This window comes from Oreochromis aureus, linkage group 5 (assembly GCF_013358895.1).
Source record: "Oreochromis aureus strain Israel breed Guangdong linkage group 5, ZZ_aureus, whole genome shotgun sequence".
NCBI lineage: Eukaryota > Metazoa > Chordata > Actinopteri > Cichliformes > Cichlidae > Oreochromis > Oreochromis aureus.
Window position 1 is genome coordinate 19,598,986 of NC_052946.1, and position 24,256 is coordinate 19,623,241.

General features: G+C 39.5%; 2 protein-coding genes across 2 annotated transcripts; one reads left to right on the forward strand and one right to left on the reverse strand.

Annotated features, from left to right (window-relative positions):
• Positions 1-1,341: 1,341 nt before the first annotated feature.
• On the reverse strand, positions 1,342-15,652 carry LOC116333799 (S-adenosylhomocysteine hydrolase-like protein 1). The gene is made up of 17 exons (XM_031757058.2): positions 15,141-15,652; positions 11,976-12,087; positions 11,550-11,693; positions 10,282-10,382; positions 9,858-9,960; positions 8,955-9,049; positions 8,647-8,753; positions 8,445-8,561; positions 6,388-6,451; positions 6,138-6,226; positions 5,798-5,868; positions 5,536-5,630; positions 5,283-5,381; positions 4,941-5,009; positions 4,566-4,644; positions 4,281-4,401; positions 1,342-4,126 (listed from the first exon to the last, which is right to left on the reverse strand). Exons 1-17 carry the CDS (start codon positions 15,318-15,320, stop codon positions 4,120-4,122), a joined length of 1,653 nt encoding a protein of 550 aa, XP_031612918.1. The 5' UTR covers positions 15,321-15,652; the 3' UTR covers positions 1,342-4,119.
• A 1,436-nt stretch (positions 15,653-17,088) lies between these two features.
• On the forward strand, positions 17,089-24,001 carry srsf3b (serine and arginine rich splicing factor 3b). Its single transcript, XM_031757081.2, has 6 exons — positions 17,089-17,238; positions 17,713-17,923; positions 18,344-18,484; positions 20,491-20,529; positions 22,346-22,432; positions 23,240-24,001. Exons 2-6 carry the CDS (start codon positions 17,721-17,723, stop codon positions 23,265-23,267), a joined length of 498 nt encoding a protein of 165 aa, XP_031612941.1. The 5' UTR covers positions 17,089-17,238; positions 17,713-17,720; the 3' UTR covers positions 23,268-24,001.
• The last annotated feature ends 255 nt before the right edge of the window (positions 24,002-24,256 follow it).

Genomic DNA, 24,256 nt, shown 5'->3' on the forward strand with positions numbered 1-24,256 from the left:
AAACATTTTTAATTAAAGAAAATATATAAATAGCATTTTTTTTAAAAATTATGGATGAAGTTGTGGTCAGAGGTTTGCATTCACTTATCATGGTGCATGCATGTGATGGTAATTTTTTTGTTTTAAATTATTTATTTGAACTGGGAGGGGTTTTTTTAGCTACTGGAAGGGACTTCCCAAAGCCCCGAGCTAAGTCCTGTTTCCTGGCTCTTGTTGACTTAAGAGCCAGGAAACCAACCAATTTAAATGAAGTCTACATTTCTGCCAAGAGTGGCCTAATATTCGGCCAGAATTATGTCAAAAGCTTGTTTATGTCTACCGAAAGCATCTGGTCGAAGTGCAACTTACTAAGGGACGATAATATTTTGACCCTGTGTGCATTAGAGAAAATCCCAAATAAATAAAAGCTTGTGCAACCAGTTTTTGTTTATGGAAAGTCATTAAAGATGTATGCTCTACAATCATAGGCTTGTTCACAGGATATCATTAAAAGCCCCAAATTGCCGCATCATTCATGCCCATGATGAGTAGATGTAAATTTCTAATCACAACTGTAGCCATCATAATTACATTATTTTTAAATGGTAAATGGACTAGTTCTTATTCAACGCTTCTCTACTCTGAGCACTTTACACAACTAGTTCACCCATTCATACAAGCACTTTTTTTCCCTATGCTCTTTCTAGGTAAGTGCATGCACACACATTTATACTTTGATGGATGCATCAGAAGCAACTTGGACTTAGTATCTTGCTCAGGGATGTTTGATATGCAGACTGGACCAACCTTGCAATTAGAAATGACCTGCTCTTCCACCTGGCATACAGTCACCCCAGTTAGGGACATATGCCTAAATAAGATTATTCTGATTGAAATGAACACACAAAGAAAATTATTGTTTCATTTGGCTCACTGTCACTGTTACCCACATATTTTTGCCTGTGGCCTTAGTGAGTGAATAAACACTCACTATCTGTTTATATGCCTCTCTGCATTTAATTATTAGTTAGTATTCATTTCTGGCTCTCCACAGCATGTTTTTGTCTCGTCTTCCTCCCCTCATCCCCAAACAGTTGCAGCAGATGGTTTCCCCCCCTAAGCCTGGTTCTACTGGAGGTTTCTTCCTATTAAAAGAGTTTTCCTTCCCACTGTTACCAAAGCGCTTGCTCCTAGGCGGTCATATGATTTTTGGTGTTTTCTGTTTTCTTTGTAGGGTCATTACCTTACAATATAAAGTGCCTTGAGACAACTGTTGTTGTGATTTGGTGCTATATACATTAAACTCAATCAAATTGTGTAAAGCTTATTGTCTGTCTGCAGGAAAATGATGTTTCTGAGCCATTTTCAAATTTAAACTGGAGTTTATTAAAGGAGAAAGTGAAGAGAAATTTAACAAGCTGTATTCAGTTGACATTATGAAACAAACTAGAAACAAAGTTGAAAAATAAGCAAACATTATAGGTACTATATAATGTAGACAACCTTGTATTCAAATATAACAATGTACAGCTTCCAAATCACAGTGGTATGCTGATTAACTTCAATTTAACAAAAGTCAAGCTGTTTGTGCCAGTAATATAACATTCATTTGTCTCTATAACAGAGGAACAACTAGGTTAAAGTGACTGTCACTATTAGTTATAAAGCGAAGCATTTTCCGAGTGCCATTATGAAAGTAAATGTACCATTATTACAAGAACATAGAGAAGATTAAAAAAACCCATCACAATAAATGTAAAAGGTAAATATCAGAATGTAAAATGCTGCTTATTCAAACTGTTTACAGTAATTATTAGCATAACTTTTTATGGAATTTGTGAAACACTGACTTTTCCAGAAGAAAGGCTGAGGATTCTTTGCTGCATAGCTATAACTGTATATTGCAGGGTAATAACTGTGATGGGCAATAACATGGATAAAAAGGAAAACGCACAGATGGTCCATGTGAATATAAATTACTGAGTGAGTTACAAGGCACTGTCAACTGATCAGTAACCATGGTTGCAGCACTCCTTTTACTGAAAATGATGTCCTCCTTGGCTGTAATGCCCTTAAAGCTGTTAGTGCAAAGATGAAAAGCACTTTGCAGTAGCACACTGTAGGCTACTATTCAATAAACAACAGGAGTAACTGGGAGGTGGGGGCAGCCTGCTCATTTAAAATTGAAAATTACTGCACAAATGAAATACGCAGTTTCTATAAATTCAGGTTTATGCTTAGTGCGGTGATGAAACAGGATCCTCAGTCATGTGGAGCGTTACTTTAAAATGGTAACAAGGTGTCAAACACTTGAGAGGAACAGCAGTGATGTCAACTGTAAAGAATTAATGACTAGTGACCATCCTCTCGTACAGCACAATGAAATGTGTTGAAGAGCTGCAAGTTCAACAAGATACAACTATCTGTGTAATACCTAGTTTAGACATAAAATGAGTCACTCAACTCAGTCATCCAAAGTGCCCACTGTTTAAAAAAATATCACATGTGAATATAACAGAGTAAAATGTGAATTTGCATTTAACAAGCCTCACAAACATTTACGCCTCACAGTGCGTAAGCCTTTAAAATGATCATAATCTTCTGGAAACACACATACTGTGTTGGATTAAAATAACTGTAATACCACAAGATAATAGGAGGTAAAGCTAATACAACAAAGCTCATCCATGTCTAGTCCCAGAGCATTTAGGAAACGACAGTTACTTTTCTGTTGTTAGCATTCTTTAACAGAGTCCTGAGACAAATCTAACAAGACACGGCATTACGAGAGCAGCTCATCAGAGGCTGCTGTATGTACAGTATAAATGTGCTGTATGTAACATAACCGCCAAATTCAATTTACTCTGAACAGCTAAACCTGACAAATGACACGGATCACAGACACGATTATATCCCTCCAATTTACAGACATGCTGTAAATATTCAATTCAAAACCAACAGATTACGCATGAATACTAAGATTAGATAGTGCAGATGCATTGACATATATTTACAAATAATTAGAGATATTTGAATGCCCTGAGGTACAGATATAACTCTCACCAGACACCAAAACCTCATAAATGGACAAGTTCTTTTTCAAGAAAAAAATATGACAAGCTCTTACATTTGCTCTGCTCAACAAGCGCTTATGTTTCTGTTAGGCCCAGTGAAGGTTAGCACTAATTGTGAGGATACTACAACAGGAGTGTATCTTGTGTATGGAATGTATAAGGTGATTAAGTGCTTTAATATCAAAGCAGGAAGAAACGTTTAAAGCAGCACAGAGCAATTTCTGACCGCTGGACAGTAAAAATACTCAGAGGAACAAAACTTTGATTTACAGTCAGCTCATCAGGTTATTATGGCTCATCTGTAAGCAAACGATTGCCTACTCAGCAGATACACAGGAAAAACTGATTTGACATCTGATTAATGCCAAATCACTGGCTAGTTTAAAAGTAACAATAAGTCTCATATCGACTGGCCTTTCAACTCCGATTTGGTCCACCTACTCCTGAGATAGAAAAAAAAAAAAAACAACCAGGAGTTTAAATCATGTCACATTTTTTTTGCAATTGTTGGCTTATCTGTTTTTTAAGGAAAAGACTGCAAACAGTTTTAAGCACAATATTGATGAGAATGCCAAAACAAGGAGCTAAAAGTGCATAAAAAGCACAGTAAGCTCCTGAGATTCCTGGGTTTGGCATTTTAAGTGACTGTTTTGCAGTACATGGAGTGAATGATTATACAAAAATAGTGCTCCGTGTGGGTTTAACATGTTTAACAACTAATATTTCTGAACAACCACAACCCTCCTCTCACAGTCATTTGGCACAATATGCTGATATACTCAACAGCTTTCAGAATGGAAACACATGCAATAAAAAAAAAATCATATATTTTCCTTTTTTTTGCATGTGTTATCTCACATAAGCAGAGTGCTTACACTTCACTTTTCATAGCCAGCTTGGGTGCCATTGGTAAAGCAGCAAAACTTTCTACAGTCACTAAAATACAAGTAAATGAGCTATGCATCCCATGAAGGGTAAAAAATACAATACACAAATCATTATTTTGCCTGGAAATCGGGTACTAATCAGGAACCGTCCACATGCTGTTGTTCTCAGGTGAGACAGACTAATACCTGTGAACAACAACAACAAAAACAGATAATGTGAATGAAACAATTCTTAAAAAATGTTTATGTGTTGGCAAACAACCTAGTGCAATAACAATAAGTTAATAAAAGTTTCAAAATATTTCCCCATTTCAAAATTTTAATATGTGCAAAAGTGTACCTGTAGTAATTGGGTTTAAAAGGGCCATTCTTATTCAGACCCAGGTATTTTGCCTGCTCGTCACTAAGCTCTGTCAGGTGGGCATCAAACGTGGCCAGATGCAGACTCGCAACATATTCATCTGAAAAACAAAGACATCCTTTAATAAGAAAGAAATGGGCGCACACACAGAAGATGTGTATCTGTCAGTTCATGCACACCATTCTTGCAGCCGTCCATAAATAATGCCTGTCGGCTTTCAACGTGTAAATAATACAGGCAGTGGTTAAGTATTTAAATCCTTACCCATCTTTTTGGGAAGCAAGTAAACATCTTGCTTGTACCGTCCCTCTGGAGCGTTGTAGAGCTCGATGAGTGCCAGAGCCTGAAAACATACATCAGTAACACTGCTGAAATGTAATTGCAAATCATGAATTTAATGAATAGCGCAGGATTAAATTAAGAACTACTGATTATAATGAGAGAGCGCATCTATGAGCAGAAACAGCGTGTAGATGTTGGGTCAGTAAATGAGCTTATCTGCCAGGACGACCATCTAATTACAGAAAATGGGGGGGGGGGGGGAACACACCGAGTTCTATGTACTTTGCTATCTGCACCAGACATCAACAGCAAATATGGTCTGGCTTCAGCTGCCATCAGCATGCAATTACGTGTTACCTGAGTGGTGGCTGTGATGGACAACACAAAGGTAGGGACAGTGGAACAGCTGAGGTTCAGGAGACGTCCCTATTGGACAAAAAACAACATGTTATCACAGGCTTTAAAAAGTAATTTAATCAAAGGTCTAGAGCACATTTGTTACAGTCTAGCGTAAGCTGAAAGTGATTTGATATGACAGCACATTAAAGAGGAGAATGGATCGGACTGGATCAACACTGTTTATTAACAAGGATGCTATCAACCTGAGATCACACGTGCATAGCTGTAACGCAGTTTAATGTTGTGTAGCTATAACTGACGCAAATCCATAAGCGAAGGCACACAGACACAGGCAGTCACCTCAGCCAGGAGGATAATTCTCTTGCCATCAGGCCAGATGACATGATCCACCTGAGAGCGGACTCTCTCCCAGGTCAGCTCGGGGGTCCGCAGACTTGCCTAGATGAGACGAGAACACAAGTAAACCTCGTTTTATGATCATTTAAAATTACAGAATATTTATTTGATCTTTACTTATATGTTTGTTTCTGCTGGTTATAATCGTGGTATTAAATTTTAAATTCTACCATCATACTTTAAAGCACTATTTTACCACATCAATCTCAGTGTTGGAGTGTCCCATGTTGCAGACAATGCATCCATTTTTCATTCTGTCCAGCTGGTCCCTGGTCACCACGTTCTTATTTCCTACAGAAAGGCACAAATATACCATCCTCATCCATTACAGGAGAAATAAACGCTCTGGAGCCCTAAGAAGCAGTGGAAAATTCCATGAACTTAAAACTTCTTATGTTATATTAAAAAGCTATAAAAAATGTCAGTGAGTACAACAATTTTGTATTAAATGTAGTTACCAGTGCATGTGATGATGACGTCTACTTGGCGAATGACTTCATTAAGCTTGACCACTCGGAATCCGTCCATGCTATTTACACACAAAAGAAGGAAGAGATTCCGCATTCAGCTCAGGCCTGGGCAGTGACAGGCTGGAAAATCTGTTTTTACTGACAAGCAAATCAATTCAACTAAAGGGTGTGTAGTGCATTTGAGTTAAAGCTGATCATTAGTTTTCCATAACATCTAAAAATATCTTTGTTAGATAATTAACACGAACAGTTTTCTGGACAGCTCGGTTTTATCTCTGCAGCTTTTTCCTGTTCATATCGCTCGATAGATTCATCATGTTTTCCTCACCAGGCCTGCAGGGCACAGATGGGATCAATCTCTGTCACATAGACAATGGCTCCCAATGCTTTCAGAGCAGCACAACAACCTTTTCCAACCTAAAAAGACAAAATAACGTAGATACTACATGGCAAACTACAGATCCTTTTGTTTTTTAAGCAAAAGAGTTTAAAGGGCAGGTTTAAAATGTCTCACACATTTTCACATCTATGCGATTATGATTACTGCGGAATGATAATCTAAAAAGGAAACAACTCACCTCGCCGTAACCACATACGACCACCTGTTTGCCTCCAAACATGACATCTGTCGTTCTCTTCAAACTACAGACGTTTAAGACACAAAATTAGCACATTTTGTAGAATTGGAAAACAAAACTGACAATCTTTAATAGTGTTTGCAAAATTATGGCACACAGTAAAATGTTATTTGGCACTGCTTGTACCAAAAGTCCCTGTAATATATCCAAAATTGCCACATTGTCACACTGGAGTCTGTGTGCTTGTGTGCTCCAGTGACCCTAAGAGCCATGTTGTCCTGGGAATTTTTGTTGCCCCAAATGGAGCAGTTTAAGTCTCTCAGGGTCTTCTTCATGAATGTGGGAGTTTGACCGACTGATTGAGTCTATGTGTTCGGTGATGCTGACACTGTCCCGGTCTGCTGTGCTAAAGACAGAGCTGAGTGTGAAAGCAGGTCGATCCTCATTCCTACCCTGAACACATGGTCACAAGCTCTGGATAGTGTTCAATGAGATTGGATACTAGCGTCAGAACTGAGACTCTTTCGTAGGATAGTAGTATTAAGACTTGAAAAAATTTACAGATGTGTCCTACAGAGCTATTTTAATCATGTATTTATGGTTTCTGTGCAGAATATCATGTAATGTTCCATGCAACATGCAATAAAAACATCCTACACACAGTCCTTTATAGCAAGTTACCATGTTGGTCCCATTATATTTATATAATTCAGTTAGTCATTCATATTAGACTAAATAAGCTGCGACAGCAGGAGTGCAGTGGGTTTCTGGGTTGAGAACAATCCCTCAGCAGAGTTGCAGGCATGAAAAGTGAGCCCCTCATCTTGTGTGCAGAGAAATTCAAGCCACTTCACCGATCCTCCTCAGAAGTGACTCACTGCTCTCCACAATATTCATTATAGTGCAATAACTTTAATAAAGGCAACAAGCTGATTAGGCAAGGCACCAAAAATATGACAAATTATACCTGTCAAATAGAGGGTATTAGAAAATAAGACCTGCTTCCAATACAAGCCCACTTCAAATTAAATTAACATTACCTTCCACAGTAATGTGGAAGGTAATTTTCTCAGTTAGCCCTGGTCACTAACTGAGGAAATATAATTACAATCTCATAATGGAACACCTGCTACTAGACAACATTGTACCTGCTTATAATTAATCCAGAGGAACAGCAATAAATTTTCTGCAGTAAGCACAGAAAAGCAGAGCAAGCACTGTTCCCATGCAGAAATGTGCACACACTGTTAAAGAACACTAGACCTTTTATGCTGCCAAATAACAGTAGGGTTATAAATGTAACTGTGCTGTCAGGCTGTTTCAGGGACTGCAGAGTCTGCAATGTTCACACTAGACAAGTTTTTACAAGCGTAACATCTCTTTAAAAATCAAGTTTAAATCTTTAATGGCAACATTCTTTGTGATAGCAGCATATGAGGCTGTCCGTCCTCCACTAACATCAATTATGATTGTTATTAATAATTAATGTTGTGATATATGCCTATTTTTCTTTACAACGTGGTCACGAGAGACAGTTTTGCAACGCAAGTGATGCAGCTGGACAAAGAGATTTTCTCAATTTAATTCCTCACTCTCTTCACTCCTGTGAAAGGCTGACCCAAAAGCCAAAAGAATTACCCGCAGTCCAAATCAACCATCATCCAGAGATTTAAGCACATTGTGTTTGCACCCACTAACATGATGCTGAGATGAAAAGCAGACCATAAAGGGCCTGTTCTGCCAGATTTCCCCACTTGTAGACAAATGATAACACAACACAAATTACCTTGCTTAGCTCCCTCTGGAGCCAGAGAAATCTTTATACTACATTCATTCAAATATAAAGTACAAGTGTACATAGACATGGATTTGTATAAAGAAAAGCACATATATCTAAAGGTTTTAAACTCTAAGTTGATGTTCTCATTTATCACTTCTAGAAAAGTGACTAAAATTCCTGGATTCCCCCTTTTTTCCCCCTTAAACCTTGTTATTAAAGTTATCCAATAAATAGTTGTTATAAATGAGCAAAACATTTAAAACCCGAGCTTACTCACCCATCCAAGATGGACTCTCTGCAGCAGTACAGGTTATCAAACTTCTGCTTTGTCACAGAGTCGTTTACATTCATTGCCGGCACACACAGTTTTCCAGCTTTAGACAGCTGATACAACCTAGACAGAAACATGATGGAAACATGTTGGCTCGCAACTAATTGTGTCAAGAAAGCAAATATCCACATATCCAAAAATAAATTACCTGTGAACCCCAGTGACACTCTCCTCTACAATGCCCCTGATCTTCTTGAATACGTTGGGGTATTTCTTGTACATCCAGTGTGTCAAGTCTCCCCCATCATCCAGGATCTAATAAGCAGGAGGAAAAGATTTGTTATCTTTCCTCCTTATTTATCTAATTAAATATTTACAGACTGTTATTAATGAACAGGTTCTTCTTCTGGTGTTATTTGGGGCTTTTCAACGTTGCTGTTTGTGTACATCATTCACATATTACAACTGGCAAAAGAAATGTCCATGTACAGCACCCGAAAAATGTTTTCCACCAACCATATTAGGTTGCCAGCCCTCAGTGTTGATACAGCGGTCAATACACCACCAGAAGTCATCTTCAGACTCCCCCTTCCAGGCAAACACAGCCACACCTGAAACATAGCAGACGGGCGGTAATATCTCAGTAGCAGTACGTCATATCAAGAAACCACTTCAATGTTGTCTCGTTCATCTCACAGAGCAGAAACTGGATAAACTGCATGCAAGTCTACATAAAGTCTTAAATAAAGACAGTGAATACAGTCAAATTCACCTCTTTGCTTAATAACTGGTATTATAGATATAATATCTCACTCATCCCAGTGGAAACCGAAGATTTTTCATGACATAGTATTTGTTCAAATGAAATGTGTCACACTCCAAACAGATGATATCAATATGATTACTGGGTGTAAAAGCAAGTTTGAGACCAGTTTAATAGTGGCAGAAATTTGTACTCTCTACGTGCCCTTTAGTTTAATGAACAGCCCAGTACAGTATGTACAGCAATAATTAACTGAGCACTAGACACCCTGTAAAAAATGCACGATCACTGAGACTCCCCCAGCCTGCCCGATCATGACGAGTCTACTCTGAAAATTTAATGCACACTTTGACCATCACATAGCAACCGCAGATAAAGGGCATAAAGAGTGCTGCTAATTCACTACATGGACAGAGTTATGTGTTCCCATTAAGTCTGCAGGGATGAACTGTCATGAGTTTAACATTTACAAACCGTAACCTTGGTTTTAAAAGCCATGAGACGCTCACACAACAGAACAAACCTTTGCTCATTAAAGATTAAAAAGAAGCCTTATCTAATGCCGTGTTCTGCTGTTATCACAATGTTGTTTGCAATCAAGCTCACCTAGAAGACCCAGCGTGGTCTATGAGCTTCTTCACCATCTCTGTGCTTACCTGTCTCCGACAGGGCAGCAGCCACTTCATTCTGTGTGGAGTATATGTTGCATGCGGTCCAGCGGCACTGAGCTCCGAGAGCAACCAGAGTCTCAATCAGCACCTGAAAACATACAGTGTATTTTATTGTTATATAACACATGAATTTACCATGACCCACGTCTACACACATTATCTTTAACTCTTTGGGATCATCTGGCTGTTGACAGCCCATGAACACAGCCAGCTACATACATTTTAATTGAAATACAATAGATTTTCTTTTTACTCATTTAATTAAAAAAAAAATAATAAGAGGAAGCACGAGCTTGTGTAAAGTAAGAAGCAGTTAAATAGCGATTTAAAGTCCTATATGACGAAGAGACACAATCACAGTGCAGCCTTTGCTCAGGCGTTGAAGCTCGATGTCAAAGACAAATCTTACTGCAGTCTGGGCAGTGATGTGAGTGCAGCCCACAATCTTGGCACCTGCCAACGGTTTCTCACTCTGTGCTCTCTTCCTGAGTGAGATCAGTGCCGACATATCTGAAAACAAGATTACATAATAAAAATAGTCAGTGGGAAACACTGCAACGCAGACGATGCAGTAGAAAAGAAATTCATCCTTTTCTTTTAGCATGCGTTACAGACTAGAACTAAACCGTTAACAGTTAAAGACAGTTATCTTTATACAGAGCTACTGGCTATTTTTTGAAAGATGGATGAAGGGACTCTTTGAAATATACAGTTTTTACTTTTCTCTCTTGGGTAGAAATATGTAGTGTTATTGGTGTTTGTGTGTTGTATTTCTTAAATAAAGCAAGCCTCTAGGCCTGTGTGACGGGGCTTAAATAACAGCAGTAGCAACAGCAGCAGCGAACAAGCTTAAGTTTCCCATCTGCTTCAGTGACGTTTTGCCAGCAAACAGACCTTTAAAATGCTGCTTTAGGTTCCAAATGTCAGTGTTGCTTAATAATGCAGAGTCTGTTTATGAATCGTGTCTAGATTTTCCTTCTCTTTTTTTCATGTTATAGGAAATACTACAGGCAGGAATCATGTTAATGTTTTATTGCCGAGAAATTATAACAGATGAATACTGATTAATAAATTTAGTAAAGATAAAACTATAAATGTATCATGAATTTTTTTTTGTTTTAAATTAGGATTATAAAATATTGTTGTTACATTTGTACCTGACACATTAATAAGGCCTGCTTCTCAGCATCACACTCATCTGCACAGATACCCAACTCTTGCCTGATAAGACTAACAAGATTTTACTCTGTATCATATCCAGACACGATTAAAACCATGTGGCTCATCTTATTAAAGCACAACTTATAGTTCTTTGATCCAAAGCAAGAAAGAATGGACAATGTGCTAGAGATCTTAACATCTTTAGAGATGTGATATCATGACAACTACTTTCCTTTTTACAAACAAATTAATATCACTTACAGCAGCGACAGACTGAGAAGGTTACTCACATTACTAAATAACTTCAAATAACCTTATGTTCAGGGTGAAATATTCTACCCTTGAAATGTCACACTTCAGTTGTGTAAGAGGATTTATTTTTAGGAGACAGTGTTGTTCGTTGCTACTTAAACATTAACCTTTGATTCCTGTTTTGTTTTCCTCCACAACACTTGTAAATTTAGTAGATGTTGCTTAAATGAAATGCTGAGATTACTTCACGCTCCTTGTGCTGACCTTGCTCTGCGATCTCAATCTCCCGCCTGCCAAATTCAGCCTGCTTGATGTTCTTGACACAGAAGTCACTGCTGCCCTTGCTGTTGACCTGAGTTTTGTCCCGTGGCGAGGTCTCATCATCAGAGCTATCCGTATATGATGCAGCTGTAAAAGACGTTCTTTTATTAACACCAATCAAACTCAAGATTCAGGAAGTTAAGCAAACATTTTTGCTGAAGGTAAAAATGAGATGAGGATGACAAAAAGAAGCATTACCACAAAACCTATAACAAAGAAATGTACGAATATTGATGTCATCAAATGGCCTAACAGACTCCTCTCATTACCTCCCTTTCCACACTGTACAGCTTAGTAAATACAACACAGTGTAAAATCTTTTGCATCTACATCACAAATGACACACATGTGATTCTGGCTCCTTCTTACCAGAGCTGTAGCTGTCTGTGGAGGACTGGGAGATGGAGCGGGACAGGGAGCGACGGCCTGCCTTGGTGGGGAACCTGCTGAACTCCTGCTTGTCCTCCACAAACTGGATTTGCTAAAAAAAAAAGGAAAAAAACCCCAAAAAGGGCAGACAATGTAAGCCACACACACACAGACAAGCAGTTTAATGTCTTGTGATAATTTTCTTGTGGTTCAGCTAAATGTTAATTTCTTACAGTCCTTCAGGAGCTAGAGTAGAGCTGCTTTTGCCTTTATTGTATCATATAATGACTTTAATAGATTTGAATGGAGCAGAATCCAAGAAAATTACTGGCAATATAAAAATCCCCCTCAAATTTGTGAGCTTATTTCAGTCTATTACCAAAAATAGATGTCTGGCTATAGCCCAGCAGACAGTGCATCATCAAGACTGATGTTCCAAAATTAAGCTGCTCAAGCCATATTTTGATTTCGATGACCCCATCTGACTCGTGCTTGTGTAACGATTGTAACTATCGACTCTCTGCTTTTCTGACATCGAAAAATTCCCTGTCGTGTTGTTTGATCGCCTGCAGGGGTGTACAGATGGCAGGAAAAAATGAAAAATAAATCACCTTATATGACTTTTTAAAACATAAACAAAGCTCTCCAGCTCTCCAGCTTTGGTTCCAGCACAGTGTGTTAAGCCAAACGTGTGACATTTTGCTCACATTGTTGTGGTATTTAAGCAACTGACGTGAAATGAGTGCAAGTCTGAATTGTACCTACTGATTACTTTTCAGAACTATGAAACAGTCCTACTCCCTGTGTGTGCTGCAGGCTCTCATCCTGGGTTTTTTTTTTGGCCTCCAATAAAATATTTCTCTGCATGATAAGGGTTTATCCGTGCCCCTTTAAAGCAAACAGTACACATTTCTGTGAGATGAAGAAACCGGACTGGTATTTTTGTTGTGTGTAACTAACTTCATGCCTGGACAGTTTGGGGTTTTTTTTGGCTTTATTTATTTTTTATTTTTTTGCAACAACAAGAAAGCTTATGCTGACAGGAATTTTTCCACTCTCAAGGTGCTCCAATGCAAACAGAGGACAGAGAGATTGCCCCACCTCAGCAGTTTCTGGAATGTGTTGGAGTTTTCTATCCAAGTGTCAGATTTAAAGGTCAGCCTAGACAATAAATGATATACATGCATAACAATTACTTCCACAGTTTGCCTTTTGTTTTTCTTCCCACAGTTGCCAAGTGCTCGCTCAAGGGGTCGTCTGATTGTTGAGTCTTAACCTTACGATATAAAAGCACCTTAAGGCGACTGTTTTGTGATTTGGCGCTATATAAATAAAACATGAATTGAACAACTGTAAATGAAATATTCTCATCATTCCAATTAATTATCTTGACTTGAGGTGTCCCATCCACATACCTGCTAAACACCATGGTAACAGAAGACAATGAGGAGCAGTCTTCTTGCGATTTAGGTGAAAAACACCACATAGTTCAGCAGGGTGGTGTAGGTTTCAGGGTCCCAAGGCCCAACTGAATGAAACATACTGTTTTATGTGAGCTGTTGGGGGGGTTTACCAGAATGATTGAGTACGTGGTTAGCACAGACTCAAAGGTATTAAGACTGTATTACTATATTTAATCAGGACTCTGTGCATGTTACTATGATTTCCGGCCATTTGATAAACAAAAAATGTATTCCAGAGGAAATGAAACCCTTTTTTTTTGTAGTCATGTTTTATGTAGTGGGCGGAAGACACATCTGTCTGTATATTCATCACATGGAACCTAAAGTTAAAAGTGAAGTAAGGGCTAGATAATTAAAAAAATGAATCTGAGCACATACCATTTGGCAATATTTTAAGGAAAACTTAAAACTTCTTTTTGTGTGTGCTTTTCCCCCAGTCTGTTACAATATTGTTCTTTGCCATCTGTGATTGAATCACACTTGTTTCTTTATTTTAAATGCCTGTCAAAGAGATTACAGTCTTTCTGATATCACAACTCCAGGAAGCCCAGACTTAACCATTATCCCTCCAATTCGGACTGTAAATAATTAGTAAGCTTGAAACTTAAATGTCTTTCACTAAATATGTAAGAATACATAAGCATTACATTTAAAATAAAAGGTCAGTAAGCTCAACTGTGCTGTCATAAAGAACACTTATCAACATGTCCTCAATGTTCACATTTCCCAGTTCTTCTTGATATCAACTGAGCACAACTATTTTGAATCCAACAATACAAAAACTTTGAACTCTTTGGTCAAATGTTTGGCTCTTGACTTTGCAAGCTAGTGACTGCTTCAGTGTAAAGATCCTCCCTAAAACGGTATGAGGATGTGAAACAGTCGTGTATAACAAGAACGCCTAGCTAATATGTTCTTGGCTGAGCATGCGGACGCTTGCATTTGACAGACTCCGTGCCCCATGTCGAGCTATATGCTTTCCAAATGCAAAAACTGTTGCATTGTGTTCATTTGTCCACTTCAGTGCAACTCATATGGAGTGTGCAAACACTGTCCATTCAGCCTCAAAAGTGAAAGGCGCAGCTCTTCCTTGTTCCTGGAGTGTGTCAAATAACTTATTTTTGCAAGTTTTACAGGGAACAAGTGGTTGTTTTGTTTCGCAAATTCAGGTCAGAAGCCGCTGCTGAAAGTGTGCTGAAACTGTAAAGACCCTTGAAGTAAATTTGGGATTTGTAATAAGGGGGATATGTGAATAAAAATGCACAATTATAAAGTTTTAGTGTTATTATTAGAGGTGTGAGCCATTATAGACATGCAGAAAATGCTTAAATTGCTTGGGACTTGACGTGTGACTCTTTAATTACTTAATGTGGGTTTAAACAACTTTTTAATTCTCTTGTCACACACACACAATAGCAATGTGTGTGGACTGTTATGATACCACAGATACCCTAACCCCCTGTGACATATAACTCATTAGTACCATATATATTTTCTTAAAATCAGAAGTCTTTGAGCTCTAGTAAAATGTATTCAAGATGCAAAAAGAAGGCTAAGTCTGACTATACAAATACCCTTAAACAAAGAAGATACAGCACCTATAAAGTGCTGTTATCGCGCTAAAAAAAGAGCCTTGGAGGTTTGTTTTAATATCCAACGGTCCTCCTCGGTGCCGTTATGCTTACACCTGGCGCAGACTTACCTTTTTAACCGGTTTGTGAGTGGGCACAGCGCTGAAGACAGTCGACAGCTCTCCCATGGTTATTTCGCTGTTTTTGCTCACAGTCATGGCTGAATATTTTTCCGCTACGTTCTCGCTCTCCTTCACCTCTTTGCTCGCTTGCTTCACCTCCAGCTTCGCTTCTCCGACAGGTTCGGACATCTCGCCGCTGGCTTATCTATCTTTGCCCGGACAGAAATACAACAACCAACCGTTGAGCTTTCTCTAACGTCAGAGGCTAGCGTTATGTTATGGGTGTCCTCGAAATGCTAGCTGGTTACGTCGCAACTGCTAACGGAAAAGAGACTGTCAGATTGCGAACACGTGAAAGCAGGCAATAAACGCAGGATTTAAGCAGGTGGTTTTGCCTAGTCGACTTTGATTTGGTTGTGAATCGTTACGTAGTCGACTTCTTAACGCAGGCAGGACGTGGTCCGTGCTGTTTCCCGGCTGGCTCTCCTGTCACCTGGCTGGCCAACTTTGTGGGCGGTTACTAACAGACTGAGTGGGCGGCTCGCGTGTTAAGCTACGTTCAGGGTAACTCGGATAGCACGCAACGAATGATGAACGCGTCCTTTAATTTATATTTTAATGTATATATATTGCCTTTTTGGCCAAATTTGACATGTTAGATCCCGTTATAGTATAGTACTTTCTGTTTTGTGAGATATGGCGGACGTATGTAACTTTAACTTTACAGTTACAGTTTCCCCCACATTTTAGTCGTGATCTAAGCAGGAAGTATGTCCCAATTCCACACTGTAAATAAAGTCAATGAACATACGGTGTACTCATTTGTTTTGGCAGGGAGTAAAGCAGCCTTTGTACTCAGGAAATTGGACGTGTATCAGTTATCCGTGGATCAAGCTATTATTTTGGAAAACCACCGGCAGAAAAATCTTAGAAAAATCTTGCCAAGGAAATACAACCATAACACGTTTTATTTATTATTTTTTCCCACTTCTTTTCTGAATGATGAAGTTATCTTATTAGCCACAACTTACTCTTTTCAAAAACAGAAAAATTTCTGTTTTCCAATATGCATTACATTTATACATTAGTATCTCAGTAATAATAAAGTGATATTTTGCATTTGCAGTCACAACGAATTATCACCCTTGTCACTTATCAGAAAGGGTATAGACAGACGAACTATGATACTGTATGTGGAAGTCAGGGTTGTTAAAAAAAAAAAGTAGGTGAGTATGTGAGATTGGTGCAGGACACGAGGACAGCAAAATAGGGGTGAGGTGTGTGGTAGGAGTGAAGGATGGATTCAAGGTGGGCGGGTGATTACATCAGAGGATCGGCAATGTAGTCCCTTCTCGTTTGGAGGAGTGATGGACAGGCTAAGAGATGAGGTCAGACAGGAGTCTATGTGGACTATAATGTTTGTAGACAACATTGTGATCAGTAGTGAGGGTAGGGAGCTGGTGGAAGAGGTTTGGACACAAAGTTAGAGAGGCAAGGCTGAGATGGATTGGACGTGCAGAGTTGGGATAGTGAATATATTTTACAAGGGATGTTGAAAATGAAGGTGTAACGCAGTAGAAAAAGCGAAAGACCACAGATAAGATTCATGGATGTAGTGAAGTAGAGCATGATGAGGGCTGGAGGCCAGGGATAGGGTGAAATGAAGACAGATGACCAGATGACCACTGTGGCGGAGACCCCTAAGGGAGCAACCGAGAGAAGAAGAGTCCTAAAGTGCTTTATTGTACAGAGTACAATTTATTTACCTTTATTAGTTCAAATATCTCTATTTCTCTCAATATCATTTGAAGAAATACTTTACATCAATTTAACTATGCTATGTAACTCGTTAGTAACAGTAACATAATTTTTCCTTGAGCGCTGGTAAATGTATAAACTTGGACAAATCGCGGCTCAAGACTTTTGCACAGAAGTGTAGCTGCGGGGGTGGGGGTTAGGCAAAGGAAGGAGGCGACATTAACCCCGCCCTCTCGGAAGTGGCATCCCGTTACTCCACTGACGTCACGCCATTTTCCACCGAAGACGAAAAGGCACAATTTAGCCGGATCACAATCGATCATCTGAGCTGATATTTACATCTAAAACGGTAGCGTTTCAACTTATTGTGTTGTAATATGTTTGTAAAACGACCTGTTGTGAGTTTACTTCACATATGTGAATGTATAGTATAAATTTCTGCGGCTGCTAGCCGAGTGCCGCTACCGCTGAGTAGGCCTCGGTAGGCGGCAGCCATTTTAGCTCCCCGTAAATAAGCTGTTAGCTATCATTAGCTTCGAAACACAGTGCAGCGTCGAATATGCAACAATATAGTTGGAGATATAAAGCAAACGAGTTAACTAAGGTATTTTGGGATTCGCTTCGTCTGGATGTTTTTTTTGCTTGTTTTAGCTTCCGTTAGCATAACCTGCAAATCCAGCGCAGAAAGTAGGCCAAGCTCTCTATTCGTTTGTGGGTCATTAGGCAGCATGTATTGCACTGTGGTTCATGGCTGAGCGAGAGAGAGTGTGACCAGTCTTTGTCTTTGAGCTAAAACATTAATATTATTCTGCTCATTTTTCAGATACAGTCATGCATCGTGACTGTCCCCTTGACTGCAAGGTCTACGTTGGAAATCTCGGCAACAATGGAAACAAGACAGAGTTAGAAAGAGCATTTGGCTACTATGGTCCTCTCCGGAGTGTTTGGGTGGCCAGGAACCCCCCAGGCTTTGCCTTTGTAGAGTTCGAAGATCCCAGAGATGCAACTGATGCCGTGCGGGAGCTTGATGGAAGGTAGGTGGCAATCTATTCAAGTGTTTTTATGCATGCTCAATCATCCAGGTCAGGAAAGTGGACTCTGTTCATCTGGACATGGCGTTTTCAGGGGAAGAACGCTGCATCCACATGAATAGTCTACTTAAATTAAAGTATTGCTATTGGATCAGTACTACTCTTTCCTCCAAGTTCAGTACATTGCTCCCATTCCGCAGAAAGGAGAGCTCTTCTCATGCAGTCACACTTTTAACAAAGATAATGTGTTATTGGTCATCACATCTATTACATTAGCAGACATTTAGACTATTCAGACATTCAAATAATGGCCCACTGAAGTGTGCTAAGTACGTCATTTTATTGGAAATGAGGAAAAATACTTTCTTTTCATGTTTTTTTTTTTTTTTTCGTTTTGTTTTGTTTTGTTTTTTTCTTTTGCAGGACTTTGTGTGGCTGTCGGGTGCGTGTGGAGCTATCTACTGGCGAGAAGCGTAGCCGCACTCGGGGTGCTCCCCCTTCATGGAGCAGGCGTCCTAGAGACCGAGACGACTACAGGCGGCGTAGCCCACCACCCAGACGCAGGTGACCTACATGTTGTTGTTGGCCAGTGGACACGATAACCAATCTATTCTGCACTTTATTCTTGCTTGGTCACTTACCGGTTCAACTTTCTTGCCCACAGTACAGTTCCCTTTAATTGCATTTGGGTTTCCAGTGTAGGTATTTCTAGTGTTTGTGACCTTTTCTGGTGATTATATATTTGTGGGTGTTGCAATGCCTAAGGCTTGCAGATTCATCTTCATTGACATTAATGGTCATTTTATGGAAGGAGCCACACAGATAGTCATTCACCATCATATAGTGGAAAAAGGGGCATTATTTCAGAATGTAGAGAGGGCTGCCTTTCTGTTTCTGAGGCATCTAAAGTGTGGTCTGCAAGACCTAGGTTATACTTAAGGCACAAATGCTTCCTTTGAAACGCACATTTTTGTGCAGTCTCATTTGAACTGTTTTAAAAAGGCAAAAATGGGTGTGGGGAAACAGATTTAGGCAGTCGGTAAAAGTATAGGCTAAGTATAAGTATACGTTTTGGGGGGAATAAAAGTGCCAAATGTGATGCAAATTTTTTTCTTTTTGTTTGAGGATGCTTTTTATTTTTCATCTATATTAATAAGAATGAACCCGTTGCAGAGCCACCACCATGCCTCTTCTCACCACCCTCTGAGTCAATCAACTAGTCCTCTTTCAGCATCATGTGACTGCTGATCATCGGGCCGCAATCAGCTTGGCTGGTGCTGTCACATGACCCAGGCATGGCCAGTCGTCAGGTTGCACCAGCCCATTGGTTCCTCAGCATGCCGTTCTCAACCTCCTCCTCCTTCAACCTTAACCCAAACGGCAGCGGCCACCTCACATTCCCGACCAATCAGCGTATTACGTTCCCAAATGTCTACAACCTGCCAGCAGCAGCCTTCGGCTAACCAATTAAAGCAGGAAAAAAGCCACAGCCAGCCCCCATCTGCCTGCCACCTAATCACCTTGCAGCATCTGGCCAGTCCTATTCAGCCAATTCTACCCACCCGGCCGACAGTCTGCCTCCCTTTCGTCATTTCTAGCTTGTTGAAAACCAAAAATACTAGTAAGTTTTCCTGCTTCATTCAGTACACTGCTGATTACAGTTTTAAAAGTGAAGAGACAGCTGGTTTAAAAGGGTTGTTCTTTTTTTATTATTATTATTATTTTGATCATAAGTTTGTCATTTTGTCGTCCACCATTTCTGTAGTCCTTGTTTCAAAGGGGGATGGACCAACATCAAATATCTGGAACATCATGTTTCCAGAGATTTCGATGATAGATAATCATCTGGTATGTCTTGGGGCTCTGAGCAGAATTATGAAGTCACATCAAAACTTTCCTTAAACACCCCCTATGAATATCAGATCTTTTTTTCGTGTGTGTGTGTGTGTGTGTGTGTGTGTGTGTGTGTGTGTTCCCGGTTTGAGATCTTAGCCTGGCTGTTTCACGAGGCTTATTCCCTGTGAAAAATAAATTTTGGTACCAATTTCTGTACATTTTTCCCTTAAAGTGCAGTGGACTGAATTCATACAGATGGTGGCCCAAATGGTGTGCTGGGTTTTTGATTCCCCACATCAGAGCCGATCCACAGTACGATATCAAATTACCTTAAGATGAAAATCCTGCTGGTGTTTCATGCCTCAGAGCTCTGAATCTACTGCTTATGAATCAAGGGACAAATCCTAATCTGCATTTCAAAGTTAGACTGAAATATAATTGAACTTTATTGAAAGGCCCACATGTTACTGTGGGAAAGGTGAGAGGGGGTTTCCTCTGCACCTGCCATCTTTATGTGCTGGGTCCACTGCCAGTGACTTCTGTTTTCTGGTTGAAGTATTTGTTTTCCTTGGAAAAACACCCAAGTCGTTTACTTCCATTTTGAGTTCTTGAGATAGCCAAAGGGCTGTGCTGAGGGAGCCCTGTGTAAGAAAAGGAGTAAATAATGTGGAGCTCTACACAGTGATCAATCCATCTGTCTTTGCCCTTAACACGTTTGTATTTTCCATGCGCAGATCCCCACGCAGGAGGAGCTTCAGCCGCAGCCGTAGCAGGCAAGTTAGCTTTCACGCTGCATGAGATTAACTCTATAATTTCAGCATTGTGTATGCATGCGTTTTATTTGTAGCATTTAGCTGTGTGATGCAGAAGTGTTGCACTAAACCTGACCTGTGTGGAAGCTAGGGATGGGTACCGGTGTCCGGTGCCATGATGGCACCGGTTCTGACATAAGCGGTAGTAACCAGACCGAAAAGCAGCGCACATTTCGGTGCTTTATTTCGGTGCTTTTTTTTTTTTCCTGAGCCAATTCTAGCCAATCATTTTACGTTTCCGAGGATAGTAGGCGGGGCCAGGTACGTACGTTCTTTCAGAGCAGAGCTACAGATTAAAAATGCCCAAGGCGAAGCGGTCAAAAGTCTGGCTGTACTTCACAGCAAAAGGTGCAAACTCAGCAGCCTGCAACAAGTGCTTTAAGCTGATACTGTGATACTGTCAAAGAAGGTAACACCTCAAATCTGATGAAACACCTGGCGACGCATAGCGTTTTTTTTTAAAGCCGAGAAATGCGCCGTGTTTGATAGCTTGCTGCAAGACCTCACACACCGCACATCTACTGCGGGTGTGGTGCCTGTTAGCAGACCTGGAGTTAGCAACATCCCCCCCAAAAGAGTAGAGTCCTGGCCCCTAGCCCTGTCAGCGTAGCAGAAATGATGACGGATGATGATGGCGGCAGCAGCCGTTCTCCTCTGCGTGAGTAGCTTCATGTTGTTCGTGTGTAATTAACGTTGAGTACGCTAACCACATTATCACATTAATGCATGTAAGGTGAACTAGCAAACACCGTCGTAGTTACATGCGGCTGTCTTCTTGTTTGATGGCAAATACTCCCTTCACCCTGGCCAAAAAGGCTAAAATGACCAAAGAAAGAGTGGAAAACAGCTAAACATGAGAGATTTTTGGACAAACCCATATGTAAAAGATATATAAAAATCTTATAAAGTTTGTATCTGTCTTGTGTGAAACTTGTATGAAAAGCATACAAGAGTGAAAACAGATATAAGATCCCTTGAAAAATTATATAAATGAAACTTGTATGTTTTGGATACTTACTAAAACAATATATGAAAGTAATGAGAAAGTGGCCACTTTCATGAGTGAATCATATAAGCCTTAAATGATTCACTATATGAAGTAGGCCACATGTTATGCAAGTCTTGTATAAGTTTTTACTATTTCTTTTCCATATGGGAAGTTTGTGTTTTTTCCATTGTTTAAGCACTACTTCCAGTCAAGAGTGAGACCATATATGCCCTATAGCTGCAGAAAAGGCTAACATTGTTATCTTTTTACAAAAAAACAGCTAAACATGAGAGGTTTTTGGACAAAGTTTGTGTTCTCCATTCTTTAAGCACCGGTTTGAGCACCGTTTAAGCACCGGCACCGTTTCAAAAGTACCGGTTTGGCACCGGTATCGGATAAAACCTAAACGATACCCATCCCTAGTGGAAGCTGAAATGTTTTTTGCAGAGGAGCTTGTTTAACTTTACAGCCTGTTTGAAGCTTTGTTGCTGTTTCTGTGGTGATGCAGTGTAAGCTCTGTGCTAATTGATAGAATGTGGAAGGCAAAGTGGAGTCGGCTCACACTAAGTGAAAACTGAGTGTGTACATATGCACACTTACTACATTCATGTTTACAGATTTCAGACCTTGTTTACGTGCATCTTTACACTAAATTAAATGTCATTTGAAATCAAACCACCATCTTTTTAAATATATCTAGCTTTTGGTTAAACTGTTTTTGTTATAAAAAAAAAAAACGTTCTAAAAAGGTTCTAAAAAAATTTATAATGGGATGTTTTTCTTCTTCAGGTCTTTCTCCAGAGACAGGAGGAGAGAGAGGTCCCTCTCCCGGGACAGGAACCACAAACCTTCGAGATCTTTCTCTCGATCAAGAAGGTACTTGTACACCTTGAACTGTCTGAAGATTATTTCAGTCCATTAGAGTAGGGCTCTTAGCGATTCATCAAATAGACAAACATTATTTATTTAAATAAAATATTGTGATATTAATGTACAGTGACAGTGTTGGTTCTTAGCTGACCAAACTGAGATAAAGTCAGCTCGACTGACAAGCCATCCAACACCGGATACTCCTGTCAAAGCTGCTTCCTAATCCAGAGCAAGCGAATGTCTCCATCACACCAATAAAAAAACAGGACAGCCACTTTCTTACCCCCAAAAAAAAAAAAACACGACTTATTGCAATTATCGGTGACTAAATGGTTGCCCAAAACTTGAGTGTTGCAAGTTTGTTGATATCTGTTTTATCCAGTTAGATAAAGTAGGCTTTGAGCTTTGAAATTAAAAAAAAAGAGCTGATAAATTGCAGTATATGTTATTGCAATGTAAGTGAAGTATTGTGATGATAGCTTATCATAGGGTGTTTGGTGGCAGCACCTGTTTCTCTGCTGAAAGTAAAGAGATGTATGACCCAGAGTGTCCGCCTCAGAGTAAACTGATCAATAACCACTCAGCTGGAGCTGTGTGTGTGAGTATGTGTGACATCAGTCTGCTGCTTTTGGTCACACGATTAATGAATCTGGCATCGAGTGTGTGGGTGTGGTATTATACGCAGCACAAACTCCCACAAACACATTTCAGGTGCATTTAAAACCCAATTTGATTGTTTGTGATTGGTGAAGGGTGCTTTAATGCAGTAATGAGCTGAAATGTATTTCTTTTTTGTCTTGTTCTCCCTCACAGCCGCTCCAGGTCTAATGGCAGAAGATAAGAGGTCTGCCAGGTGTAAAGGGAGCTGAAGATGAACGGTTTTACGGGCTTTCCCGTTTGATATGATGGACTCATCATGGCCGTGAGGTCACTTTTGTTTTTTGTTTTTTGTTTTCTTCTTTTTTTTTTTCATCATTTATTTCATGATTTTTTTTTTTTTTTTAAAGAAAACAACAACAATCGAGCATTTTAGTGTCCCTCCCTTTTTCCTGTTGTGGTGACTTTCAAATACAGTGACTGGGCGTGTACAGGTGCAATAGCTCACCTGTGCCACGTCTGTCTTGCTGGTCCTGAAACAGTAGTGCCACCCAGCATTCCAGTTCACCAGTTAATCTTTGAGCTTTGTTTTCTTGTTTTTTGTTGAAGAATGTTCTGTGTAGTTAGACATCGTGTGAGTAGTCCGTCATTTTTCACTGTGTAAATGTCAGCATTTTTTAAAAAAAGAAAAATGGGATGAATCCCTTCTTGTTTGTTTGTAAGCCAACTATGTTTTTTCTTGCTACACTCTTCATAATGAAGTTTTCCATCTGTTAGTGGTTGGCTGATTTTGTTTATTTAAAAAAAAAAAAAAAAAAAAAAGACAGCCCTTTCAAATGCAAATCTGTCCAGTGAATCAAAATAGGTATAAGGAGCAGAGGTCAGATTTTTGTCTGTGAAGTTTTTCATTTTTTCTTTTGTTTGATACTATGTGAAATTGTCTCAATTAAAACTGGTTGGTTTAAAAAAAAAAAAAAAGTTGTTTTTTTTTCTATTTTATTTCTCACACCTTTCCTGAGATTAATAAAGTACCAGTGTACTTTGAGCATTTAACCCCCACCAGAGGGCGCTCTTGATGTGTGAAGAAGCCCAGAGCATTGTTTTAGCTGAATTTAAGTAGACGTCCCTTTAAGAAGCTAGCTAGCTAGAAAATAGCTGTCATAGCTTTATTTTCATTTGCAAGTATTACTTTTTTGCATTTAATATAACTCTGAACCAACTCTCTCTTCATTA

Coding starts and splice junctions, on each gene's coding strand:
- LOC116333799 (XM_031757058.2), bottom strand. CDS start 15,320: ATGTCCGAACCTGTCGGAGAAGCGAAGCTGGAGGTGAAGCAAGCGAGC. Junction 8,754..8,954: donor AGGGCTGGCAACCTAATATG/GTTGGTGGAAAA, acceptor CCTGCTTATTAG/ATCCTGGATGATGGGGGAGA. Junction 5,631..5,797: donor CGTCATCATCACATGCACTG/GTAACTACATTT, acceptor GCCTTTCTGTAG/GAAATAAGAACGTGGTGACC.
- srsf3b (XM_031757081.2), top strand. CDS start 17,721: ATGCATCGTGACTGTCCCCTTGACTGCAAGGTCTACGTTGGAAATCTC. Junction 17,924..18,343: donor GTGCGGGAGCTTGATGGAAG/GTAGGTGGCAAT, acceptor TTTCTTTTGCAG/GACTTTGTGTGGCTGTCGGG. Junction 20,530..22,345: donor TTCAGCCGCAGCCGTAGCAG/GCAAGTTAGCTT, acceptor TTTCTTCTTCAG/GTCTTTCTCCAGAGACAGGA.